At 45.4% G+C, this 18,283-nt stretch overlaps 1 protein-coding gene across 1 annotated transcript in view; it reads right to left on the bottom strand.

Annotated features, from left to right (window-relative positions):
* The window catches only part of TRIM36 (tripartite motif containing 36), a 640,592-nt gene extending 623,459 nt beyond the window's left edge, over window positions 1-17,133 (bottom strand). The window contains exon 1 of the mRNA XM_085632625.1: window positions 16,779-17,133. Within this exon, the coding sequence (XP_085488751.1) occupies window positions 16,779-16,841 (63 nt within the window). The 5' untranslated portion in view covers window positions 16,842-17,133. The remainder of the gene's footprint in view (window positions 1-16,778) is intronic.
* Window positions 17,134-18,283: the final 1,150 nt, after the last annotated feature.

The raw sequence follows: 18,283 nt of genomic DNA, 5'->3' as shown, positions 1-18,283 counted from the left end.
CAAACCGTGACCGATTTAAGCAAATGACCCTAGCCTGTGAATTCAGAATTTTGCCTACTTTGCAGAAACACATAGCTTTCCAGGTTCAACTTGTATCCATCACAAACTTCAAGTAGGTTGAAACTACAAAAATAAGGAAAATGGACTACTATTCTAAAAAAACTGCAATACATGAGGTAAAAAAATTTTTTTTTACAACTCAGCTTGTTTCTGAAAAGTGAGAAACTGGTGATCGTAGCACAGCAACACTTTTGTTGATGCAGCTTTCAGTTACAAAAAAAATAAAACATGTATTCTTGCACAGCACTTTTTCTTAGTTATAAAAAAAAAAATATATTTATATATATATATATATATATTCACTTAAAAAACCATAGGTTTCACACATGTTATAGTTAGCTGTACATTTCACTCGTAAAAAACCAATGAAATTCCACGTTATAGTTAGATCAGGTAACTATAACTTGCGCGCCCACAATAAACTGCTGATGACGTCACATAGTACATCACTCATGACATGGTCAGTGACATCACTCATGACATCAATGATGACATCTGAAATTACACATAGTGGATTGCGGTCGCGCAAGTTAGAGTTACCTGATCTAACTATATGTGGAATTTCATTGGTTTTTTACGAGTGAAATGTACAGCTAACTATAACATGTGTGAAACCTATGGTTTTTTAAGTGAATTTGCAAGGTTTTGTAAATGATAATTCCTAACTATAACGTGTGTGAAACCTATGGTTTTTTCAGTGAATTTGTACGGTTTTTTAAATGCTAAGTTATGTATTTATTTATTATTTTTTTTCTGTTTTTTCACTATGCGCACACCCTGCGCGCACGGTACGCTTCGCGCACCGTGCACGCACTGTGGGCGCTCGGTGCGCTTCGCGCACCGACCGCCCACGTTGCGCAGTCCATGCCGTGCGCGCCTCGCCTTTTTTTACGCAGTAACATTTTTTTTTTTCTCCCTTGTGGGTCCTTTAATTTATTTAATAAATGTGATTGTTACTTCTTTATTTTTTTATTTTTTTTTTTGCCGTGCGCGTACGGTAAGCTTACCGTACGCGTACCCCGCGATTTTTTTTTTAAATTATTAAATTTATTTTTCGTACTTTTGGGTCCTTCTTGGACCCCCTGACAAACACTAGGGGGTCTGCAACTCTCTTCGTTGCTCCCGTTTCACGTTCCCCACCTTTGTTTCTCAGTGCGAGAGACAGAAAATGGCGGCCGACACTTCCTGATTTCGACCGATTCGAATGTTTACAGTCATGTAACCACCAATCAGAATTGAGCTCACGTACGGTAAGCGCACGGTAAGCGCACGGAGCGCGCTTACAGATATATATATTGATTTAAATGCTATTTTCTCAGGACCTACTGAACAGATTTACACCAGACCTACAAAAGGCACATCCTTGACCTGAGGACTACCTCTCTGCCAAATTTCAAGTAATTCTGTTCAGCCGTTCGGGCTGTAGCTGTGTCTAAAGGTCCTATGGAAAAATGCATGGGGAAAACGCGTTTTGGGACCCCCTTTTTTCTCAGCCCCCGCTTGACGAATCCCCCCCGAGACTTTCAGGGTAGGAGCGGAGCGTAGCGCCTCATTAGTTTTGAAAATTTCGCGAGGATTCGTCGACCGGCGCCAAAGTTATTCCAAATAGAATGTTGCGGATTTCCTATGGAAACACGGTCCTAACTATAACTATCTACTGGCGACCGCCAGTAGATAATATATATATATATATATATATATATATATATACACATACATACATACATACATACACACACACACCTAATTTTGGCCGTTTTCTTTTTTTTATAAATCTTTTTATTGACACAAAGAAATTAACGTATAACAATGTAAAATAAAATAAAATAGTGCATAGATACTATCACAGCATTGAGTTCTCATTGCAGTCCGACATCTCTGATCACGTCACAAAACATCCATTATAACATCTTGACCAGTGCGATCACGGAGTCATGATCTCTTGCATCGGGGGATCGAGAAACAGCTCACATATCATTCCCCTCAATTTATTCCAATTACTCCAGATCTCGGTCCACTTCTGTGGGCAACCCCTCCCTTCATAAACCACCCTCTCCATACATCAGTCCATATCCGTTTGCCAATCGCGGCGTTTGGGTATCTTAACGCCTTTCCAAGTTCTGGCCATGTTGCTTTTCGCCACGACATTCCCAAGGGAGACCCAGATCCTTTCTTTAGCCGTCAGATCAGTCGCCTCCCATATGTTCAAAAGGCAAAGCCGTGGGGGGGGGGGGGTTGGGGGGTCACTTCCATACTTTTCCCGCAAACTTCCCACATTTGCGCAGTTACTTTCCCCAATACTGCCCTACCCTTGGACATTCCCACAACTGGTATAGAATTTTGGCTGTTTTGTTGGTTCCTTCTGGGAGAATCCACAAACTCTGTGTATCCTTAGAATTACAAGAATTTGGAACAAAAAGGCGCACATTTGTAACCCAAACATCAAAAAAAAGACTCAGCACTTTGGTGGTGGTAGCGAAATGATTGAGCAACAGTATGTTATGATGTTAGTTGTTATGCTCTATGAAAATGCATTTATCTCAGTTATTACAGTAGACCTGAACTGAAATTTTCAATTAGTCTGGGAGTAGTATGAACCAATTTTTTCTTGTCAAACAATGATTCGTAGTTTGCCCCGGATTTAAACCCACGTATCTATCTGTAAATAACTAGTTTATGTTAATTGATGAGAAAGAATAGTCTGCCAGTGGCTCAAAAAGACTAGCAGCCACATTCCTAGCTTCCAGCCACTAGAGGAACCCCAGATTAATGCAGAAAGCATTACCAAAGAGACGTGTGGTTAGCTAGCCAAGATAGCAATCGCATAATTCAGGGGCTCTGCATGGGCCCCAAATATCCTGTTCACGCTATCCTTCAGGGGCATCATTGGCCCCACTGTAGGTTGCTGGTGGACAGCTGACCCTCATGGAGCGGGCCCCTTTCGGCCTTGGGCGGCCGGCTGGAATCCGAGGGCCGCGCTTGAGGGGAACAATAGGTCGGCGGTGAAGTGCTCTTTACACTATGCTGACTCACAAGCTGCCTAACGTTTCTGATATGGAACATTCGGGGATGGGGTTGGGGGCTAAGCGACACAAAATTCACCAATATCTCACAAGTAGAGGGGTGCACTTTGTCATGCCGCAGGAAACACTTCTTACAGGGGTAGAGGCAGAACTTCTACAGCGCACTTGGAGGGGACAAGTCTTTGCAACAGTGTATTTAGCTTATGCTTGTGGGGTCCTTCTGTGGGTACAAGCGGGGGTCCCTTTGAGGTGACTCGCTACAGACTGGATTGAGTTCCTACAGCCCCTGGGTCACCTTGTTGATGACACCTTGACCTTAGGCAAGTGACTTTAATTGTGTTACGCATACGGCCATCGACGGGTCGACTCCCCTCTGCCTGGAGCATCGGCATTCAGAATGGCTGCGGGCTTTCAAGAGTGGCTGCGAGATTGGGGACTTGAGGATATTTAGTGAAAGCAGCAATGAACAGAAAGGGAATACTCTTACTACTCCCACATATATCAGCTGCACACTTGTCTGGACCATTATGTGTGCACGAGCCAACTGTGCCACTATGTAACCCGGATGGAATACCTGGGTTGCACTTACTCCGACCATAGCCCTCTCTTAATGTGCTATAGGCCAGCAGGTGAGCACTCAGCAGTGCCTGCATGGAGACAGTACCCGTCAGTGTTGTCTGATGCTCCCTTTCGGGACTCCCCCTGGGACGCCATCACAAGATAATTTGAAATTAACCACGGCACGGACTCCAACTGCTTGGTGCTGTGGGAGGCGTTCAAAGTTTCCGCAGGCATTGCTTAGGCAATTCTGTGGGATTGCGATGGAAGTTGGACAGGGAGCTACCAGAGTTAGAAGACACCTTGCAACAATTAGACAATGCTCTGGGTTCTGACTCGAACGCGCGGGCACAGTTACTGACTGCGAAACAACAGTATAATGTGGCGCTGGAGAGCTGCACTGTCATAATTACAAAAACTACATCAACAGGGCGCATGAATAGGAAGGAAGTGCCGAGAGGCTGCTGGCCTGGCTTATTAGGCAGGCGATACGTCGCGCACCCATTACTCATTTGCTTGCATCAAACTGCACTACAATGTACATGCCTGAGGCCATTAATGCATCCTTTTGAGACTGTTACATGGAACTCTGTTGATGATCGGAATCAGCCCGGAGTGGCGGGAGCGTTCCTGTGTCAACTCCCCCTTTGAATCTTACCGCAGTTGGCGAGAAAGAGCTTGGGTGGACCAGTAACAATTCAGAAAATTAGAAGCACCATTAAGGATGTAGCTACGGGCAAAACCGCATGCCCTGATGTACTGCCTACCGAGTTTTACACAACATATGCAGGGGTCCTGACCCCTAGGCTAGCAGCAGCTTATGCCAAGTCGTTGGGGTCGGGGACATTGCCAGTCTCAACTAGAAAGGCGACAGTGGTTCCGCTGCCTAAATCTAAAGCGCAGGAGGCGAACACGGCCACATACCACCCTCTTTCAATGTTGAACATGGACTTCAAGATACTCAGTAATGACTTAGCACTCAAACAGATGCCACATATGCAGGGATTAATCCACGAGGACGAGAATGGTTTTATTCCAGCATGGAACACTTCCCTAAACCTTCGGTGTCTCTATCACGTCTTATACCACCCTGCTGCATAGGCATTGCCGGGGTGAGAAGGCATTTGATACAGTCGGTGGAATTTCCTGGATAGGATCATGCACAAGATGGATCTAGGAGAAGCCTGGATTAAGAGCATATGGCTGTTATATAGCGGCCCTACTGCCAAGGGTGAGCACGGGCACCAGGATCTCGGAACAATATGAAATACACCACAGAACTTGCCAGGGTTGCCCTCTGTCCCCCCTGTTATTCACCATAGCCACTGAACCCCTGGCAGAACTGCTTCGGCTGGAGGTGAAAGGCGGAGGCACCAGGGTAGGAGACTGTGAGCATCTAGTCTCACTTTACTATGATGACCTGGTGATTTATATGGCATTCGGACCACAGGGGTGGACCGTATGCTCCATCTACTTGAGGAGATCTGCGCCCTTTCGGGCCTACAGATAAACAGGACTAAGACTTGCTTGTTCCCGAACTTACGAGGCCTGGTGCCACCACTTGCACTTCTACCGGGTCTGGTGTGGGCACCTGACACTTTTAAGTACCTAGGGATCTGGTTCTATCACATGTTGGGAGGCAACCTAGGAGGAGCCCTATGCTCTCTTAAAACATGTGTTCCATAATGGAGATCACTTAAGCTCCAGTCATGGTGCGCATTGCGATTTGAAAGATGGTGATGCTCCTGAGATTGCTATATAACTTAATTATTCTTCCAATCAGTGTTCCGGGTGTCTGGTTTTGTCAGCTGGATTCCCTTCTTCAAGATCTGATCTGGGACAGAGGCCTTCATAGGGTGTTCTTAGAGTCCCTCAGATGGACACCATACGAAGGATGACTGGGCGCCCGAGACTTTGAGCTCTATTTTATGGCAGCCCAACACCAGTGGGCAACCCAATGGTTGGACGGCGCCCACCAGGAGTAGCTTAGTCCTATCAGCAGGGGCCCCTGCTGGTCAAACTACTTCGCTCGATAGTGAAGATCCCACACCCGGGGCCACTATTGCCTGCCCTTCACTGCTGATGTCGCTGTGTCCGGAGGACTCAGGAGACACCACTCTATGCCCCTGCCTTTTTGCTGCTGGGTCTCCTACATAGGGCCCCCCTCTACATCTTTACAGTGTCCCAACAGGCTGAGTGTACTGAATCAGGAGATGATGGAGCACACGTGGATGCCCCCGCGGCTTTCTCAAGTGTGAGGCATTGACGAGGGCGTTTGAGGTCTTATGGAGCAACGGGGGAGAGGAGCCCCCGACTCACATGGTACGGCAGTCACTGGTGATGACGGGATCAGCCCTCCACCTGGTGACGTGGCTTTAAAAGCCCCTCAACAGGATGCTACAGAAACCGCTTGGGACTTTGAAGGCCAAATGGACAGCGGTGCTTGGTTGCGAGTTCATGGAGCCGGAATGGGGCCAAATATTGGCATACACAAAGACAGTGTCCCAGAACACACGTCTGAAATACATCCAGTTTAATTATACCCACATTACATATTTGACTCCACACAGACTAACAGTCATATATGGCCGGGGACCACGGGGATGCCCTCGATGTGCACATGTTGATGCTGATTTCTGCCATATAACGTGGGGCTGCGCTCAGCTGTAGGTATATTGAAGGGAGGCTCAGGCCAGACTGGACGATCCACTGCACCATGTCATCTCATTCACGATGGAGGCATGTTTATTAGGGCTCTTCCCTAGGCCAAAGCCCATAAGGTGGGCAACAGGTTTGTTGATCTAACTTTAGCCCTGGCTAAGAGAAGGGTTGCGATGGCCTGGAACTCAAGGCTGGGTTGGACTGTGGTGGTGTGAGCAAAAGAAGTGACCCCCAAAACACAAAGGTTTGGTGGCTTCTACAATGATATTTTTATCAGTGTTATGGTACAAATCACTGATACCTAATTTACCAAGACTCTGGCATGGATGGGGTAAGCCCAAGGGGAGAAGAAAGACCAATCTTATTGGAAGAGAAAGCCTCACTCACATAAGGTGACATGCTTCATCATAGGTAACCTCTCCCCACCCCGGAAGGACAATACTACCAGGGCAAACTCGACCTCCAAGTAAACCTGATAGAGGGAGTTCTTAAATAGATAATTTCCGGAACAAAACAAGGGGATCCAGATAAAGTTCAAAGTACCTAGAGGCAACCGGGTTTTCACCTTTATTAGGTGGTGACCTCTGGTGCATCTAAAACCAACTACGCGATGGAATGAGAGCACAATGTCTCAGACCATCGTCTTATCGCCAACATCTTTCTACCTTACTCTAAGTCACCTATATCGGTCGGGCATTTGCCAGGGCCAAAAATCCCTAAAGAACCACTCAGTATCAGTTGTGGGTCTTCGCTAGGCCCGAGCCTCGTAAGGTGGGCAACAAATTTGTTGATCTGCCTCTAGCACTGGATGAGAGAAGGGTGGCGATGGCCTGGAAATCAGCAATGGATCCGAGGGTGCGGGTGTGAGCAAAAGACATGAGCACCTCAGCCAGGACAGTGGAGAAAGAGTTTTTGCGGGAGGAGGCTAGGGAGGCACACAGACGCCCCATAGCGTGACTCTAGGCAGAGGTTCTGGAGACATGGAACAGCCAAAAGCCCTGCAGGCGAGGCAGATCAGGATGCTGGAAGCCCTGAAGGGGCAGCTAGTGGTCCACCCTGGGTAAGACTGAGGAGCAGTTCTTGGACCTGCCAAGCTGAGGGATGTGTTGTCTCCCTCAAGTCCCATGCCCCTCCTTGCTGTTGATGAGGCCTGAGCTAGTGATCTCTTCCCAGAGATGCTGATTCCAAGTCCAGCACATGATGTGGCCCTGACACCCCCCTCCCCTTTGGTGAAGGCGCATACTAACCCCCCGCCTCATGCATGCGCCTAGATGGACGATGACAGCAATCCCCAAAAGAAAGTAGTTTGAGAAATGAGTTATTTCCCCAGTCATCAGTTCCCATTGCTTGTATTTATGGTTCAGTTGGTGTAGGTTCACACATATAGACAGAGCCACTGCGAGGTCGACTTAGCTACACACCCTGCTGGGAGCCAGAGGTGAGTCATCCTCTGTGCCCTGTCACTTTGGGGCCCTGACGTTGGGAGCACACAGGACTGTGCTTGTTTATATGACCCGCTTATTGTCCATAGCTTTGTTCTGTAGCAGCACTGTCAATGTGCAAAATGTTATTGTCTGATTATGGTGCCTTGACTCTGTGCTGATGAAACGCCCATGCTGATATTGTTTTGAGAAGTACTGTGTAATGTGAAGCTGAAAAATGCCAATAAAAATAATAATAACAAAAGGTTACCAAGGATTTATCCAGTGTCCAGAGAAACGCATCTTTACATTTATAAGTCTCGCCTAGGCAGCGCTTGTGCAGTCTCCTCGAGACGTGCGGTATTCAGGATATGTGCATAAAGCTCCGCCCACTTTCTGCCCATCTTTTTAATTGCCACCTATCCCTGTCCTTTGAAAATGGTGGCTTTTCATTGGTCAATAGGCTTGGTAGTCCCTCCTTACCACTGCCTTGTCTTTTTTTGAACCTCTCAATGAGGACTCCCCTGTTACATGTGTTGTTATTCCCTAGGTTTTAATTACAGCATCAAGCCAGCTAGGCTGGTCCTAAGCTAAGCTGGCAGTGGTTACTTCGCTCACTAGAACATCTCACATTTATATGAGACTGTCTATAAATTTCCCCTTGATCCCCTCCACACAGAGTTCAACCTAATCCAAAATTAATGTAATATTTCTTTTGTCACATTTCAAAGCTACTAATTGTATATATGGACATAGCTATTTGAATGTACTCGTAGTACTGTCTTGCATGCAGTGCATTACGGGTAGGGTGAATTTACCATATCTTCTCCAGGCTGCAGTGCCATATGTGACAAAAAGAGGTCCGCAGTGCTGGTGCATTGCGCACTAGGGACCTCTAGGAGCAGCTTGCGCTACGACACCGAGACATGCAGTGCTCGTGCCTTGCTCACTAGGGACCTATAGGATCAGCGGTACTGTACCGAGACATGCAGTGCTGTTGCGATACTGCACCGAGACATGCAGTGCTGGTGCCTTGCTCACTAGGGACCTGTAGGAATAGCTTGCGGTACTGTACCGAGACATGCAGTGCTGGTGCCCTGCTCACTAGAGATCTCTAGGTGCAGCTTGCGATACTGCACCGAGAAATACAATGCTGGTTCCTGGCTCACTACGCAAGCATTTGCAATGCCCTTGGTCTTGCATTACTGAAAGTATGAGCTATTGGCATTGCATTATTATTTGCAACGCCAATATTTCAGACTATCAGTAATGCGAGGCCTATTACATTGCAAATGCCTGTTTGTTACTTGTACTACAGAGCATTACAGAAGTGTGTCCATACTCAAAAATAAGGTCCATTTGCGTCACTGTATCTATTGAAAACACACCTATCGTGGACACACTAACCAAAGGTGAGTAGACCATAGGTATGAAAACTATTATTTTTATTCCAGGGCACTTAGTGCACGTATAGGAAACTTAAGCGCTGCCACTGAAGCATCGGTTTCAAACACTCATTCAAGTTAAATATTTTAAAAATAAATATTGTCCTCGAAAGATGTTGTTTTCATATTTTCTAGCCAGCCTGCTGCTTTACCGAGTGGCAGCCGGCTTTTAAATGTTCATACACCATCACAGTCACGCAGTAAAGCGCCGCTGTGAATCAATGGTGCTTGCACCAGCCTGGCACACATGTTGAAGGTTAAGAACACCTGAAGAGAAGGACCTGAGTAAAGGTTTGTTAATGACAGCGACGATCTAAAAAAAAATAGAATGCCTGCACCAATGTATAGAAGTAAAGCCTCCAGGACTTAGGAAGCCCATGCTGTGACACGGTATTTCCCAAAAAATCAATTTCGGGACACAAGAGCCCTTCAGTAGATCTGAAAGCAAAACCATTCTGGATATACGGCGAGGCAGTGATTACATCAGCCCCGCGTTTTACCTCCAGATTTAGCGATTTGTGGAAAATATGGAATAACGAAGGTACCACGAGCTCTTTGCTGTTGTTAAATAGAGACTTTTATTTTTCCATTCCATGTGATAGAATTACACTGATGCACAAAGAGTTAGGGTTTTAAATAGGGATGGTCCTGCCGGTGTTAAGCATGGGCAGTAAATATGTTCACATTCCGAGTCTTCCAGTCTTTGCTTCAATTGAACCAAGACACCTGATAATCAGTTTTCCTGCACATTTTACCACGCAGCAAAACCGGTTTTATAGTATGTTAATAATAGCACATCCAGTGCTTTAAGTGGGACGAAAAAGATCGAGGTCTCTGAAAAGGGCGAGGCCAAAGAAGCGTAAATAAATAAAAGTACATTACAAAGGCGCGGCCAGTTTAATTACGGAACAGGTCTGAAGCATGTGAAATCGAATCCTGTGCTTGCCACAGCCTACCACCCGCCCAGTGTCTAGGTGCCTCTGCGTTTTCTGGTTGTGCATTCAAAGCATCGCACAAACATGAAAACATAGTCCTAAAACAAGTGCAATTCATGGGCTTTTACCAAAACTTCTTAGCATGTATTGAAAATCAGATAAATGAGTAACAACTGTCATTCTTCCCTTCACATCACTTTTCTCTGTAATGTCCCTCTGCGTTAGTCACTTATGCCTTTTTTTCTCCACACATCTTTCTCCTCTGCACGTCTCGCAGTTCATCGGCTTCTTCTACATCACTGCGTTTTCACTGTCTCCTTCTGCATTTACTTCCTTTCGTCTCCTCCACCTCACTATTCCCTCTCACAAACACTGAATTTCGCACAATAAATCACCAACCACCACTTACTTGTTAGCAAAAAAGGACACTTTATTAAGACAGGTGCCAAATCATAATTTTCTGCAATGCAATAACTTTCCAAAGTTTGTCTTCAAATCACCCCAAACCTAACCCCCAATGTAGAACCCCACCCCTAAACAGAATCCCGACCCCTGTGTGCATTTTCCCCTACTTCTCATTTCCTGATCACGTGACTGCTCCCCCCCCTCCCCCGTTGGAGGATAGGCTAACCCGCTCAAGGCTGCCCACCCCCCCAGCAAAACCCCGCCTCTTTCCCCCTTTGGCGCCGTCCATATTTCAACTGCTGTGTATCTCTTTCAAACACTTCACCATAGAATTGTAATAGCAATTGTCCATCACTCTGCCTGCTCTGCTAAGAGGCCAAGGATTAAATTAGAATGGTGTCCTAAAACCTTTTATGATACACTGGCACACACGGTTAGAAACCTGCATCGCCTGCAGCCTTAACTCCAGAGCTCTCAGTCCTACCACATCTTGCACGCCCATCCACACCCAGAACCCACCCAAGCATCAACATGCGAATCAGTCCGCGCGCTGCAAGAGTCATACGGTGCATGAAAACAAAACTACGGAATCATATCTGGGAAAAGGAAATACTACTAGGACAGGGACACAGAGTCCATGTAATAAAGAGGTAAGATGTGGGAAAAGTAAAAGAGCATTGCATCACTGTCTAGGATTCCCTCGTTCTAGCACTCAATGTGGAAATTGAAATCAATGATTTCTTAAGGTCATGAATTTAGGAACCCATTGTGCATGTTTCAATGTCTATTTTTAAATAAAGAAGAAAAGGCCCAAGGAGGGATGTCTTCTGACAAAGAGCAATAAGACAACCATATTTAACAATCCCACCACTGAGGTTCTCTGGAGAATCTCCCTAGGTGGAATAGGTAGGGCCTGGTGTAAACCCACATTGTTTAGGCTGCGCCTTGAGACTCAGGTTGCACTTCACAAACAAAAGCTGGGGAGGGATGGTCATGGCCTAGCTGTTTGGGTCAAAACTCTGCTGTTATTGGAGGGGCGCTGCTAGTTTGTATTTGACGAGTGCCCTTCACATGGTTCGTGCATAACTACTAAAAAGAATTACCAATATACACCAGTGGCACTCAAGTAACAGCCTCATGAAGGAAGGGAGTGGAGAAATATATATTTGCTCTGTTATAAATAGGGTGTGTCCAAAGCAAAAAGGTGTGCTTACTCCATTACTTACTCATTTTACTTCCTCTTTTCTTTCCTTAAATTAGAAGAGGCTTTGCCTCCCTGCAGACACTTCAGCACTGTCTGCTGGGCATCATCCCAAAGCCCAAGTGTGGAAAAGTGAAAAGCAGATTTGCAGCCTTAGGTTCGCTCTTAACCAAACGCCGCATAGCGATTCCCTGGCTGTCAAATAAAGTCCCCACTACAGAGAAAAGGAGTAGGGGTGTAATGGAGTGGGAGGTGGAAGAGGGCTGTAGGACATAGCCCTTTTTGGCTAAAGACCCTAAACGTTTTGCTTTCCCCCTAGACCTTTCTTCTGACATGGTGTTGCCAACTTAGATGCTTTGGACACTTTGCCACTGCTGATCAGTGTCAAAGTGCAAGTGTTTCCTGTATAAAGTGTAATGGTAATGGGTTGCCCATGATTGGTAGGTTTGCCTTACTAGTAAAGTCCCTAGTAAAGTGCACTATGTATGCCAGGGCTGGTAATGCAAATGCTACTAGTGGGCCCGCATCACTATTTGTGCCAACCACACAAGTAGCCTTAAAAAGGGAACTCAGGCCTGCCACTGCAGGGTCTGCGCGCAGTGTATTACGCATGGTATTTTATCTGCATAACGAACTACCTGCTTGTCATATGACGCATGGTATTTTATCTGCATAACGAACTACCTGATTCGCGTATTTCGCATTGCATTGTTCCTGCATAACGAATTACCTGATTAGTGTATTGCTCATTGCCTTATTTTTGCACATACCTGGTGGTTGTATTACGCATTGCATTATTTTACCTTGCAACGCGCCCGATTGTTGTGTTACAAATTGCATTCTTTTCATTGCAGAGTGTCTGATTGCTGGGTTACGCATCACAGTATTTTTACATTGCAAAAGTACCGGATTCTAACATTACGAACTGTACGATATGATATTAGGAGTACATGAGAATGTTTAGAAGTGCTTAGTGATACCACCAGAACTTACAAGGGCCGGCTGGCCTAACAACCGGCCAGGAGAAATATTACACAACCTCATAAATTGGATATATATCGTGTGGTCTTATCGTTTATCTTTTTACATAAAGTTTATACTAGTTTTCAGAAAACTCGTGTGGAGTCTATTTGTGGTGTCATTATTGGATTATTGTGAGCGTGGTTTCAAATACTTTACACATTTGCCTTGAAGATAAGCCTGCCTGCTCGTGCCAAGCTACCGAGGGGGTGAGCGGGGCTATCTAAGAAGGTGACCTTCCTTTCCCTGACGTTGGAACGCGGGTCCCTACTTGGCCTAAGGTGCCTATCTCAGCCAACCAGGGATCCCGGGTCTTACAAGGACGTAAGACTGAAAAGAATTCAAATTGAAGAAAAAGCATAAGAGGATCTGGGTGTCTAGTCGGATATGATCCATGAGTTTACAGACTGACAAGAGATGGGAGGAGGGGAGACAGAGGGGTGCAAGTCCTCTATGATATCGATAGTTCATCTCTCATTCTTTGTTATGCACATGTTGCCAGCTGAATAAAGATGGGGAAAAAAAAAAAGAATAGGAAGCATATCTTGCCCGTATCTTCTGGCAGAAGTGCTTCAAACTTTTCTTAATCCTCCTTCAAGTCAAAAGCTTATTTTCAGCACTATCACCTGTTGGAGATTCCTAGCAGGATAACCAGTCATTTGACGTGTGAAAAGTGAGGTAATTCCTATAAAGGTCCTTCAGATTACTCAAACAAGCCTTATCGGTCTAAACAGCTATCGTCTTCTGGAATCAGCCCTTATTTCTCAAGTACATGAAATGCTCAAATTATATTTGGTCATGTGGAAAGAAGTTTTTTCAGATGCCTGTATTTTAAACATTGTTTTGGGGGTGGGGGGTTATAGGATTGAATTCTCTACACCTCCTCTAGATGTAGGCCTTTTTTGACCGCTTGGCCCCACTCAGTGCAGAAACAGGAGGCTCTGCTGACAGGAATCAAAGTCCTGGATAAACATGCCATTGTTCCTGTTCCCAAGGAGGACCAAAGAGAAGGAGTTTTCTTTCATGTTTTTCTGGTTCTAAAAATGTCAGTATGCTTACGCCTCATCATAAATCTAAAGGTTAATCTAATCTGTTGGTAAAGAGTATCCACTTCAAAATAGATACTTTTTGACTGATTATCCATTTGGTCTTGCAGTGAGTGTCTGCCAGCTTTGGACTTGAAAGGTGCCTATGTTCATCCCCATTTGGTCCCCTGATTAAAGTGGTTTGCTACCCATACATCTAGGTTGACCTATCATTTCCAGTTTGAGGTTCTTCCTTTCAGACTGAAAGCAGCCCCAAGAGTCTTTTCAAAGTTAGAGGCTCCTATAGTGGCCTACTTACTCAACAAAGGGATAAATTCACATCCGTATTTGGATGAATGGCTGATTAATTCACCGTCAAGATGCCAGTCTATAACAGAAATGGAGTTGGTTTGCAATCTACTGTCTTCCTTGGACTTCCTGGTCAACCTGAAAAAGTCTACATTGAATACTGCATATGACCTTCAGTTTATCAGGGCTCATTCCAGACACAGCTGGGTCATTACTCCCACTGGCAGAGGCTATCTGCGGTTCTCCATGTCTGAAAGACATTTGTCATCTTGGTCAAAGGCAAGGTGGTGCCCTACGAACAGACATCACAACAACCAAAGCCTCTGTGAACCAAGAAAGGGATCTGTTGAGACCCTATAATGAGCAGAGGACCACCAGTTAGCATTGTCAGCACTCTGGATCATGGAGACAGACGATGTGAAAATGTTAACAATGAGTCTAGAGTTCGGCTCATCTCTGGAGTTTTGGTTGGACCTGGTCCATGTTCCACCAGATATGATAAAGATTCTGCAACCTGGTGTGGTCCTCTCCATGGGTTTGACGCGAAGTGTCAGAAGAAGAGTGCCTGGGGTAAATGTCCTAATTTGCCCAATGGTCTTCTCTTTGCTTCCCTTCTGCCTTACTGTCATGTTGAGATTCCCAGCTTGTCTGAACTGATGCTCGCAGAGCATCACCTTAGTGGTCCCAGAAATCTTGGTTCCCAATCCTCCATTAGCTGTCCTCAACTAAGGAGTTGATTCTTCCAGTGTAACTGTCTCACTTTCTACCTGTGTTGCGGGCGTCTCTACTGAGAATGCACTTGTCAGTGTGGAGGTTGAATGATTAGGTTTACAGAATCTGGGTCTTCCTGGGGTTGTCTTTCGAACATGTAAGGGTTAGGTCATTATTGGGCCTACTTTCAAAAATGGTGTACAGGAAAAGCTTTAGTCCCTTGGGAAGGTGAACCAGTATTAATCCTTCAATTCCTTCACGAGGGTTTGTTTGAGTATTGTTTCCCTCCACCTTCAAAATCCAACAGGCACTGAAGCCTTTAGAAAATCTTGGGGCGAAGTTCACTCTGTGGAGGCCTCTACTTCCCATTTTAAGAAGAGATTTGTTTTAGCCCTGCCTCGAGGAAGAGAAAATTCTCCTCTGTGTGACCAGCCTTTGGTTCTATCTGAGCTCCAGTGGCCCCCCCTTTTGAACCGTTGGACAAGGTTTTCCTGCATTTTCTAATTTTTAAGACCTTTTTTCTGGTAGCTATCACCTTGGCCAGGAGATTAGGGACATTTGTTTTTTCAAGCTCCCTACCTTTCTATATTTTCGGGCAGAATGGTTCTCCATCTGGATTCCAGGTTCAGCCCTAAAACATGCTCCAAATTTCACAAGGAAGCTGAAATTATTCTTCCAATGTTCCATCCACCTCTAGTCTCTCCCGAAGAAAATGCATAGCACACGTGTATGCGTTTGCAAGGCTGTGTGCATGTATTTGGACAAGGTTTCTCCTTTCCATAAGTGTGCAAATCTGTTTGCTAATTTTGGTCCACGTGGTAAGGGGTTAGTTCTCTTCTTCCACCTTGAGTCTTTGGGTAAAATCTACTATCTCTAAGGATTGCAATCTTTTTTTGGGTAAGGAAATACCTGGTCACATTCAAAGACATTCTGCCAGGGACATGTCTGCCTCATGGAATGAGACATACTGAGTTGAGTGTCTGATGGACATCTGTGTGACAGCAACCTGGGCTGTGTGCTATATATATATATATATACACACACACACACACATTAATGCAATGACGTGGACGGGAAAGTGGAATGAGGAGATAATGCTCAGATTACTTGAGGTAATCCCATTACTCTGATTGTCTCTTCCTCGCACCCAGGCTTCCCTCCCTCCCTTGTGTGTAGCTTTCTCCTTAAGATTGGAAAGTTGCATTATAAGGGATTTGAGCTCTGCGTTCTCGTGTAGGGTAAAATAGGTGGGGTTAGATTTCTGACTTTTTGGTACTATTAAAGTGTCTACAGCGGGTGGAGCCTCCTTTAATTTAAGGTTTTGGACGAGAAAGAAAATCGGTGTGATGGTATTACAGCAAGTAATATGAAAATAAACAACAATATGCGCAAATGGGAGTGTGACAAATACAACGACAAAAAAGTAAACTATAATTTTCCTTTAAGATTTTTCAGTACTGTTTCAAGAGGCAGTGGCGAGAGCATCTAAAATCGACGCTGTTTATTTCCAAAAGCGCTCGGGGGAAAAGAGCCACAAAGAACTGCTACACTTTAAATGTTGTTTACCAGCAAACACAAAACACAAACAAATCAAATGGCGTGGCTTAAGCTACAACACACGGATAATAATACAGTGAGAAGGTTGTCGCGCTCTCCGAGTTTATTTTTATATAACTTCGTAAGTGAGAAGCATGACAACCAAACAGAAACAAAACAGCCTGTCAAACCGAAACGCAACATCCTGAAGGGGAAGTGCTGACCAAGCAAATCCTGTTAGTTTCACACATGTATGAGATGGGAACAAAGTGAAGAAAGAGAACCGGGGGTATTAGCTGCTAGTCGTTTGCCTACCCCCGCCCCTGCCGTCTTGCAATCTGCAACCCACCGCCAGCTGGCCCATTCTCTGCAGCAAGGAGCCCAGAATGAAACCCAGCTGGTGCAGTCTGGAGCCTCGCGCCTCCCGCAGGTGCGTCAGCCAAGCCCGGAACAGGGCGCGCGCCTTACCTTCCCCCTCGTGATCGTGTCCACTATGAACCCAAACTGGTGAATATCGTCCGGCTCTGCCATGTCGGTTCCAATAAGCAGTCCCAGGGAAAAGAAACCGATAAGATCCAACAGCGGCGGCAAGTCCTCCTGCGCTTACAGTGCCGGTGGCCCCAGTTGTTGCCTCAGGCGGGATACAAACAGAAAAAAAAATCCAACCGGCTGTAGCAATTACTCAGAGCTCAGCCCGGCCGTTCACGTTGTTGGTTACTTGTGATGTGGTCCTGGAGATGAGCTCACGGAAAAAGAAAAACACACACACAAACGTGACGGGCTCAAGTGATGTGAAAATTTTATTAGATGAACCCTATCCTTTGGGCACATGGCCACGCCTCTGGGGCTCTGCCCTCCCCTGCAGACTGATCTGCTGTCGGCTGCAGCCTGGGAGACGGGCTCCGCCGGCGCTCTGCGAGGAGCGACCCGCGGTCACACCAGCCTGTCAAGGGCCCTTGGCCGAGCGTTCTTTTATTTTCAGCAGGCTGGTGTCATTTTGTTAGATTGTTTGCCTTTGACGCAAAGCTGAAGTAACGTTGCCTCTTGAAAGGTTTATTAAACTTCGGAAGGGGAATGCTATGATTCTCATAAAGCTTCCGTGTGAAAGAAGTTAATTGAAATTCTTGAAAGAATGGTTGCTTGTGGTCCAGTGAAACGGGTAGAATTGAGGAAAGAGCACCGGGCGAGGTGCCTGATCGAAACGAGGGGGTCTCTGACACGTGCATGCTTTGTGTACGCACCGCAGGGGGTACACCATGTGTGACTTGATGCAACTGTTTGACCTGAAACTTATCTGGGTTTTTTTCTTCCTTGATGTTGTTGGGCCCTTCACTCTTGTAGCCATTAAGCCTGGTTCCCATCCTGTTGCTGCATTTACAACCCTAATTTTACTGGGCCTTTGCGTAAACATTTTATTTTATAGCAGGAAGCAAAACAAAGTTTTTTCACACATTTTAAATTCATTTGTTTTAAATGAACTAAAACCCAAATCAGGACTGGGCTCGTCGATCTTCCCAACAGCAAAATTGAGTCTTGTCACTATTACCAGAAATGTGACTAGAAAACCTGCCGTGGCTTTATTATTATGTTCATCAATGAGCACAACCATACTGTAAGAACCAACTTGGTAGATTCACGTGTGTAGGTTTTCGTATTACATTAGCATTTCTTACTTCACACTACCAAGGTCCAAGTCCGAATACATGTGAAGCTGTTTCAACGTTTTTTGTAAAATGGATTCCTTATGCGCGCTGCAAGCAAAGTGTTCTGAGATGAATAATTTAATCTGTAAATGGAGAGCTCTTTTCCGATAAGCAGCGGGTAAGAAACATTAGACGAGTAAGAAGCTATTGATCTGAAAGCTCAGTGTAATTTTTACTGGAACACTGACTATGTGGCCTGTACTCGAGAGCTACACAAACTGATTAATGCTAGTTAGAACAACCTTTTGACAATGTACACGTAAACTAACT

The sequence above is a fragment of the Triturus cristatus genome, chromosome 2_1, assembly GCF_964204655.1.
Source record: "Triturus cristatus chromosome 2_1, aTriCri1.1, whole genome shotgun sequence".
Classification (NCBI taxonomy): domain Eukaryota; kingdom Metazoa; phylum Chordata; class Amphibia; order Caudata; family Salamandridae; genus Triturus; species Triturus cristatus.
This window is presented reverse-complemented; position numbering and strand designations above follow the sequence as displayed.